The sequence below is a fragment of the Calidris pugnax genome, unplaced genomic scaffold (genome assembly GCF_001431845.1).
Source record: "Calidris pugnax isolate Ruff unplaced genomic scaffold, ASM143184v1 scaffold17, whole genome shotgun sequence".
Taxonomy (NCBI): Eukaryota; Metazoa; Chordata; class Aves; order Charadriiformes; family Scolopacidae; genus Calidris; species Calidris pugnax.
In genome coordinates this window covers 4,111,924-4,121,466 of record NW_015090794.1, presented here as the reverse complement: position 1 = coordinate 4,121,466, position 9,543 = coordinate 4,111,924, and the positions used below count along the sequence as shown (strand labels likewise).

The 9,543-nt window shown below is 46.0% G+C and overlaps 1 protein-coding gene across 1 annotated transcript in view; it reads right to left on the bottom strand.

Annotated features, from left to right (window-relative positions):
- Positions 1–478: 478 nt before the first annotated feature.
- Positions 479–9,543, bottom strand: part of GGA2 (golgi-associated, gamma adaptin ear containing, ARF binding protein 2) — a 26,263-nt gene continuing 17,198 nt past the window's right edge. The window contains exons 16-27 of the mRNA XM_014936189.1: positions 9,346–9,449; positions 8,775–8,855; positions 7,830–7,967; positions 6,704–6,785; positions 5,671–5,790; positions 5,258–5,425; positions 4,945–5,000; positions 4,384–4,535; positions 3,393–3,562; positions 2,312–2,481; positions 1,543–1,653; positions 479–926 (exon numbers count right to left, since the gene is read on the bottom strand). Coding sequence (XP_014791675.1) covers positions 816–926; positions 1,543–1,653; positions 2,312–2,481; positions 3,393–3,562; positions 4,384–4,535; positions 4,945–5,000; positions 5,258–5,425; positions 5,671–5,790; positions 6,704–6,785; positions 7,830–7,967; positions 8,775–8,855; positions 9,346–9,449 — 1,463 coding nt within the window. The 3' untranslated portion in view covers positions 479–815. The remainder of the gene's footprint in view (positions 927–1,542; positions 1,654–2,311; positions 2,482–3,392; positions 3,563–4,383; positions 4,536–4,944; positions 5,001–5,257; positions 5,426–5,670; positions 5,791–6,703; positions 6,786–7,829; positions 7,968–8,774; positions 8,856–9,345; positions 9,450–9,543) is intronic.

Sequence of the window (9,543 nt, the reverse complement as noted above, 5' to 3'; positions counted from 1 at the left end):
GGGCGGGGCAGGGCCGGGCCGGCGGCGACGGGGAAGCCCGCCCGGCCCCAGGGCCTGTTTCCCCCTTTAGGGCCTGTGTCTCCCCCCTGGAGCGGCCTGGGCACCGGTTTAAAGGCGTTGGGAGGCGACCCCGAAGCAGTGTCTGTGGAGAAACGACGCGGGGGTCGTTTCTAATTTGCCCAATAGAGCGCAAATTAGCACCAAAAGAAAGGCCAGGGCTGTCAGGGCCGCAGGCCGGACTCCTAGACCCCCCCCGCCCCGGGGATGGCGGAGCTGGGAGATGGTGGGCTGGTTTTTGTCCCAGGCTGGTCGCCGAGGATGTGTTTTATTTACTCTCTTCGCTCCATTTTATACCTTTCCCCACAAACCACATCCAGCAGAGTCCAGGGAGTCCAGCTCCCACCATTCCTCCCGCAGTGAGGACCAGATCCTGGCTCCAAGCAGTCTGCTGCAAGGACTGATTGTTGGTATATGTTTGCTTTATTTTTTTTTTTTTTTAATTCAATAATTAAAAGTAACAGGGAAAAAATTGGCCCAGAAAAGCAGCAGGAAAGACTTGCATGGAAGAAGAATTAAGGCTTCCGGACTGCAAGTCTCTTCTATAAAGCAGGGTCAGCTTCAGAAAAATGCTGTGGCAGAAGCAGCCGGCTTACACTCCTCCTGCCAGACACCTGCACAGAAACCAAAAGGCAGAAGGAGATGGCGGATCTCAGGGAAAGGAGCCATTACGGAGTCCAGGCTGTCATTGCTGGCACACAGTCCCTCCCCGTCCACCACACATAAGGCAATATGGCAATGTCCAAGCCTGCTGAACTTCAGCTCCTGCCCCAGAGCTCTGCTTCTGGGAAGCCAGTCACCTCTCCCGCCTCGCTGAAGGGCTGCACACCTTGTGTGAACGCTAGTTTGTATCTCAGTCGGATGGGATCCTGTGAGAGAAAGGAACAGAGAGAGGAGAATGTCATGGTTGCAGATTCCTGGGCCCCCTTCAGCCTCACCCCTCACAGCCTTGCTGCAGTGAAAAACCCTCTGAACGGGGAGAGTAACACTTCACCCACGCAGAAGCTCCACACAGAACAAGACCTGGTTCTTCATAAGATATGTAAGGAGTGACTGGGAGCCACCAGGAGACCTGTGCAAGCCACTCAGGGGCATGCTCGGCAATCCAGGTCTGGCCAGCCTTCTCAGGGACAGAGGATTCCTCACACCAATCATTGGTCTCCTAATTATTCATCAATGCAACAGAACTGCCACCCATCGCTTGTGCCTTGGGTGGCCTTGTGTTCCATCAGTGGCAAAACACCTGCGCAATGTCTACCAGGAGCAAGTTGACTGAAGCAGAACTATGCAGGGCCCTGAAGCAACTGCCCATTTGATCCTCCAGATTATAGCTCTGAGAAGCTGTTTCAGTAGGAAAAATGTCTTCCCAGCACAGCCCAGACTGCTCTGTCTCTCTCCTGCACATCCCCACCTTTCATACAAATACCCCACCCACTACAGCGACGTTCAGAGCGCTCCACCAGCAGACTCAATCACTGCACATACCTTCTGTGGATTGGCAAGGAGCAGGACCTGTGATACCACTGCAGGGGGGAGAAAAGGGCTGAAGGCAGGCAGCTGAGAACCAGATGCTGGCTGTAACTTTATTTTCATGGTCTGAAAGAGAAAACAGAAGGAACGCTTGTTGATCCATGCGGGAAAAGGGCTAGGAGTATTACCAAGCCACAGAGCTGGTTAAAGATACGTCAGACTTGTTATTTAATGAGAAACAGGCCTTTCTACTGCCTGCATCTAAAGGCAGATCTTCCTAAATAGACAATTCCACGCTGCACATACACAGGCAGCCTTACCCAGGAGGCTAAAGCAGTGTGTCTGGAGCCCTGTCTTCTTGTCGGAAAAGGGCTAGGAGTATTACCAAGCCACAAAGCTGGTTAAAGATATGTCAGACTTGTTATTTAATGAGAAACAGGACTTTTTACTGCCTGCATCTAAAGGCAGATCTTCCTAAATAGACAATTTAGGAAGGACAATTAGGACAATTCCACGCTGCACATACACAGGCAAAACAAGTGCCTTACCCAGGAGGCTAAAGCAGCGTGTCTGGAGCCCTGTCTTCTTCAAGGCCAGGGATACACTGTAAATCAGGCACTGGGGTGACAGGCAGCACCACCCAACACCAGGTTCACCATTCAGAGAAAAGGAGCCATGCAATTTCCAATGAGCAAGGCAAATCCTAAGCAAGAAATGGTGAACTTTCTCCTCAGGACATTTCTGAGTAGTCCCCACTCTCTGCTACGTGTCACAGGCTTCTCACCTTTGGGACTGCAGCCTGGAAAGCTATGTCCTTAATTGGTTGAGCTGATGTGCTCAGCATGGAAAGAACCATCACTAGCACATCTGGCCGACCAGGAGCAGGGTCTCTGGAGAAGTGGAGCATGGCTTTGAAACCATTTCTGTCATACACAGTAAGTGGACAGATACTGCCTGCCAGAGACAAAAGGAGAATCAGAAACAAAGCATGGATTCCCCTCCCTTCTGAGGGCAGAACAGCAAAGACAGGATAAGCAAAAAGGAAACATACATACAAACTTTTAGCTTCTCCAACAAACCCACAGACCTAGCAGCATATAGCACCTCCCTGTGATTTACATTTTGCATCAAAGGCGAATAAAGGAATCTGAATGTCTAGAGATGGAGAGTCTAGCAGCTCAGACTTCAAGAGTCACCTAGAGATTTCAGGTATGAATCCATACAGATACAATGGGAAAAGTAAAATATAACTTGTATGTGTTAATAAAATTTAACACATACAAGATTTAGCTCTTATCACCATTGACTGGTAAATCCACACCTGGCTATCACCACCCAGCCCTTCCAAAAATTGGTAAATCCTTCACTTGAGGCTGAAGTCTGAAAACAATCAGGTCAGAATGTCTTCGCACCCGTCCTCTCCCAAAAGTAGCGATGGCCAAGGCTCTGCAGTCCTCTTAACAGGACGTGCCCTGCTCTGAGACACTGGGGGTACAACACACGCACGCAGGGTAACACTCCATCAAGTGTTTGCAGGGCCGGGCCACACAGTGTTAAATTGAAAAGCAGAGATGGAAAAACAGCTTTGCTTTAGCAAGCAATACAGCTCCCAGCCATGGATATCTTTTAAGCCTCTGGAAAAAAACTGCTGGAAGCTTGATTAAAGGTGCTAAGACCATGGTACAATCTCTAGCATGTGCTCAGATCCTCAGATACATTAAGTCCTTCATAGAACAGTCATTAGTTTTCTCCAGCCAACACACACAGCATGAAGCTACTTTGGCTTGCTCCTCTGCAAAAATCACAGAAGAGCTCTAGTAAGCCCCTAGTAAGCAGAGCTGGGGCACAGAAATCATTGCACTTACTTGGTGTAATTGAAATTAAAGGGACAAAAAGGTTTTCTAGAGAAGCATCATGAGAAGCTGGATGCAAAGAGGCAGCAGGCTTCAGCTCGTAGCCTAGGCTGGAGAATGAAGTATCTGCCATTGAGCTATTTGGAGGATCTGGAAAGGGCAATTTCATTGGTGATAAATCCCTGGAAAGAAAAGCATGTAGAAAACTTGTATTAACTGGGGAGACTACATGGTATGGTACCATCTTCTGCTGTGTCCATTTGGTGTTCCAAATCCCTAATCACTTTTAGGTATAAAGAAAGTACAAGCTTACACTCTCTTGAGTTCTTGAGAAATTTGAAAACTGTCTCTATTTTATATGGAAAAAGCTGCTGTTTCACCATTCATTAAGGAGGACTTTGATTTCTGGTACTAACGTGAAACTCTTTCAGGGCTTTGGAGGTTTACTCTCCCTATGCACAGAATCTCTGGAGCTCTAGTCAGTGAGATTAAAATATGTTCTAGCTCAAAGACAATGCAAGAAGCTGGGAACCTCCAGTAAAATTTCTTGGCCTACATTATGGCAGACTGGGTAAGCATATCATAATGGCCACCTGCTCTAAAGACCTGTGGGTGGTTAATTTGTTTCACAAACTGTTAGGCTCCCACTGAATGCCTGGAAACTACTTTGTCACAGCCTGAGAAAAGCTGGGTAAAGTGGTTTTTGAGTGACAGGTTATTATAAAAAGACCTGACTGCAAGGTTTTCATTCCTTTAGCTCAAGAACACCTTGTTACTAAGCCACAGGATTTGTCTTCCCAAGTTTCTGACTCTTGGAAGGTCCTAGTGTGCAACTACACAAAGTACAATCAATAGGTGTGTAACTGCTGCTTACGAGCCAGCAGCGGATGGGTAGCTTGCCATCACTAACCAGTTGTAGCTGAAAGGCTTTCCTAAACCTCACTGCTGTACAACAGCATTACTCATCTCCAAAGTCAGATTGTATTATGCAGAGTTTGCTTACAAAGATAATGTCTTGGTCCTGGATGGTGGAGAGAACTGATGAACCAGGCTCTGAAGTTCATTCTTCTCTGAACAGCTGTCTTCCCAGCTCTCCTGTGGTCTCAGTGTTTGAGCAGCACTTAGGATTTCACCATGTCCGTTGTGTACAGCAGGCTGAAAAATACGACACTTCTGGTTCATGCTCTATAACATCAGCAAAAACCAGACCTGTTCCACTGAAAAGAATTTAATTTTTAATAACACTAATTAAAGCAGAAATAAATATGAGTAATCTGGTTGCAAACTGCATTGCAGAGCAGGAGAATTCTCGTTTCCCTTCAGAACAAAGTGGCATTTAAAAAGGCTACCAGAAGAAGCTAGGAGATCAAGAATCCTGTCTGATCTTTGTTCTTTGTACCTCATTCTGGTTGCAAACTGCATTGCAGAGCAGGAGGATTCTTGTTTCCCTTCAGAACAAAGTGGCATTTCAAAAGGCTACCGGAAGCAGCTAGGAGATCAAGAATCCTGTCTAATTTTTTTTTTCTTTGTACCTCACGGACTAACATACTTGATGATCACTCACCTCTGCTAACGCAAAATCAGGTGGTGGTTTCTGTTCAACAGGAGAGTTGATGAGACCTAAGAAAGATGCCAAAATGCCACCCGTCAATTACAGAAAACAAGGGTTTTCCATAGGTTCTTCCTTTGTTGTCTAACAGCAGTTTGACTACAGTCTAACACCATTAAAGAAACTACATTCTTGAAAACTTATGACACTGCCTGAAAGGGTCTACTTTCTCTTAGGACTGACATTAAAGTCAAAGTTCTCCCATCTTTACTAAACTCCACGAATCCTAGTAACGAAGGTAACACTGTACTGAACTGCACATACAAACCTAATGACTTGAACTCCTCATCGAGCAGACAGGTAGAGGTTGTGCTGCTGTGGCGGGAGGCGGCGGTTGTATTTTCAGATTGGTCTGTAGGAGACTGGGATGTCGCCTCCAGCTCAGAGAAGTCAATGAGTGTATAACTCTTCATGCGTCTTGGGGCTGGCCGGCAGGCTTTGGAAACAGCAGAAAGAATTAAAGAGAAATACAGGCATGCTCAAAAGGACACAGAGGGGAAGAACTTCAGGAATATCTTCTATTAACCACATGTAAAAGAAAATGATGGTTAAATAGTAGTTTTCCTGTGTTACAGGATTTTCTCCACACTTATTCTCCGAGAAGCACTTCCCTTCCAAACTCCACTCATACATGACATGCAGGAGCGGAGCTGTTGTAGAATGCTGCAGGAGGGTCTTTACCTGGTGCATCAGCAGAACTGGTGGCTGAATCTTCTCCCCCACCATTTTCATGGCTGGCTACAACTTGCCTGTACTGTCCGAGCGCCTGTGTGAGCTTGTCATTGGCCTGCAGTATCTCAGCTGGAAAACAAGAGAAGAAACAAAATATTGATGTTCTAACACGAGGGTCTCCAAACTGCTCATAAGAAGGGTAGGGCACATCTAAGGACTTTCCTGGAGCAAAGTCTAGTGGGGCAATCTGCCTTAGGATCCTGTCTAGTTTTTCATTCCATTTTCTGAAGTGCAGCATTTTGCACATGCATCTGCTGACTTCAGGCCTCTCTCTCATTTATCAAGATCACTTTGAAATCTGATCCTATCTCTAAAGCACTTACAGTTCCTGCCATCTCTTATGCACTTTGTTGTTCTCCACAAGTTTTACGAGTGTACTTGTGTCTATAATCCAGCACTCCCCAGCTGAAGAACCCTGGCTTTCCCTGGTATGAATGAAATGTGTGAGGCACAGCTGAGCTCTTATGGTTGCTGTTTAAGATGTCTATTCAGCAAGGCATCACTTCAGTCAGGTTTTCAAGGCTGAAATGCAATCCTCTGGGAAGGGCTGAATTTCACAACTATGGAATTCAAAGATTCTGGCTCATATGACCTTCCTCGGTATTATACTTACAAAATTTAAAAAATATTCTGCCTTCTGTGTGTATAGACAGGTCGGTAGAAAAAAGATCTCAAAAGCCTTCAGTTCTGTGAACACTAGAACTCCCCAGACTCTGGAAACCACCTTGGCTGGAAGAAACTGGATTCACTGTTTAATTCGAAGCTCCAAGTGAAAATTGATAGCTTCCTTGGAGAGAAGAGGAGGGAGGAGACTCTGCCAATTCCCATGGGCACGGCTTAAAGGTGAAAATGGAAGGCTTTGCCAGGAGGGTAGCATGTTCCTGAACATTTCCCCTCTCAGAGGAAGGGAATACCCCACTTGTCAAAGGAAGGGTAGACAAACTTAACCACAAAGAAATCCAAGGACAGCATTGGTGCTTACCTAGAGCCTCATCATCATCAACTGTCTCACTGGCGAGGCGAAAGAGCAGTGGCCTGAGCTTCTCACAGCGTTGAAACAGAGTCTATAGAAGGAAATGTTTCATGTCATTGCTCAGGAGATCCCAGACACTCTCACACTTCTCTGTCCCTGTGACCACCTGTAAGTGATACTGCCTCTAGAAGATGCACTTTCTGTTAAGGTCCCGACAAAGGGTATCAATGCTACGTGTTGCTGCACTCTTAAAAATCCACAGTGACCTGGAAGTACAGCCACTGGAACAAGGAGGCTTTGCTGATATCTCCTCTGCAATCACATCCTCTCCATGCATACAGGCGTAAGATAGATCAGTGTAACATTACTCAATTTAAAAGAGAAAGTATCCAGGAGTAAATTGATCGACCACAGTACTCGGAGGGAAATATTATGACCATCAGTTTGAACTACCTCAGAAAACACAAAGCCACTTACACCCTTCTTCCTGGTGTTTTAGGAAGCAAAGAGGCACAGAGGCAGCTGCTTGTTCAGCCTGAAAGGAGAGTCTCTTCCATCTACAGCAGCAGCCCTCCCAATCCAAACTCTGCCATCTCACATAGCCACAGGAGAAGTTCTCACCTACAAAGCCTGGCAGGCATCCTAGTGCCGTATCAGGTATTTGGGGGCCATAAAGCTATTCTGACAGCCTTGTCAAACATTAATTAATTTACTGATATTTAAGAGCAGCAGCAGACCAGGGAACTCTGGGCAGAAGAAGGGGAATCACAGAAATGGTAGCACAAGCTGAAGAGCCCACAGCTTTGAGTTTCTCTGGTCAGATCTCAGCACACCCACCTAACCATGCCCGGGCTCAAGGGGATTCCCACGTGTTACACCACTGCTGGAGGAGGAACCATTTCCCCATGAGATACCACAAGAAGAGCTGCTAAACTGGACAGAAACTCAAAACAAGCACAGCAGGAGATGGTTCCATTCCAACTTCCACTACATCACATTATTTATCAAATATATTAGAAACTCCTTCCCTGGCAGAAGCCGAGTGCCCCATGCTGCCCTTTGAATCCTATTGCCCGAAGCCCTCCCAGCCATGGCCAGTCAAAAGAACCTCTTATGCAGGAAAAAGAGCATTTACCTGTAGGGTCTCATGGTCAGATTTGGATAGTTCTTGTTTCTTGTAGTTTTCTAGTAATTCATTCATACATTTAACGTTCTCAGAAACCTCACTGATGGTGTTCACTCTTCTGGACACCTTAGCTGACTTTTCTTGTTCCTTTGATGAAAAATGAAAGAAAAGTAGATGATGATTGGGCTAATATAGCCAGCACATGTGCTGGGCTGTGTTGCTTTGGATCACACTCATGGAGTTGCTTCCTATTAATATCTTATTGCAGGTAGAGGAGGCACACGGACTCACCCCCCAACAGCCCAGGATCAGTGCTGCACCACACCTCCCTGTCAAGGGTGAAGGTGCCTTTCTCAGGGCACCCTGGACCGGGTGTTCATGCATAAGAATTCATTTCACCACAGGGACGAGTAAGACTTCAAAATTAGAGTTGGGAGTTGGTGGCTTCTGCCATACAGAAGGGCACTCTCAAAATGACGGCAGGGATTTTGTTAAAGCAAACCCAATCACTGATTTCTGCAGAGAACTGGAGTGCCCTTTCAGATGGGAAATGAAAACAGACACACCAGACACACACACTGTGTGCAGAAAAGAGGCAGTTCTGTACAGATGTGGCTTTTTTTCCACCTGGGAATTGAGTTTCTTTTTGGAAACTTTCTATCACTAGCGCAGTATTACTGCCAGGATCCCACTAACCTGGAAGTGTCCCACCAGACAGGCTCATGGGTATAAATACTCCCCTCTTCCTGGCAGTGGCATATTTTAGGGAAACAAAACAAAACAAAACAGTCCCACACTGTAATTTCGGAATAACAAATACTGAAAATCGTCCCTCCCCTGAGGCAGCATTATGGAGATCAGGTATTAAGGACCCACTGTTAAAAAATGAATTGCCAAGTCCCCTCCCACCCTCCCTGGCTGCAAATGAGGCTTCTGACACAAGGAGCTGCCTACCTCTTTAATCATGCTCTTGATCAGACGGTTGGCAGCCTGCAAGTCCTCCGAGTGGTTGCTCTTTAAAAGCCTTGCTAAAAGCTGTTGAGGGGAGAGCATTGGACAGCGGTGAGCAGCAGTCTCTACTATGGGCACACATCGTATGAGAGCAGATATTGAGACACCCACCGTCGTAATAGTTTCTATAATCCTGGAAATATGTGGGTTTATGTCTATGGGTTTATGTCATAATCTAATCCAGACTATATTGCTGCCTCTCACAGCTGCCTGCACACACTGTTTGGCAATAGGAACTCTGACTCTGCAGAACTTCTGTAAGACCTGCAGAAACCCTCCCTCAGGAAAGTTTAACAGAAACTTTGGTTTTCTGTAAAAAAGTTTTACTTTTTACTACACAAACTTTTCTGACAAAGCATCAAAGAATTGTCTAGCTGTTGTACAGTGAGAAGTATTAGCATTATTCTGAAGATATTCTGACTGAAACAGCACCAAGCCCCCAAAATATGACTAAGCCTGTTTTCTCATCAGTACAAATCAAAGGGGGGACAGGCATGAAAACCCTAAGGTTTACCTTGGATTTCTCTTCATCTGTGTCAAAAATAGAGTTCTGAGGTCTCGGAGAAGGGGGAGGTAAAATTTTGTCTTCTGGCACTTTGGGGTCTGCTTTTACAATCCCTGGAATGGGTAACAATATTTGTTCAGTGACACCTGAGCTGTTAAAACACCACTCCTCAACAGAACGTTGCATTTTATACCTAAGTTTCTTCAC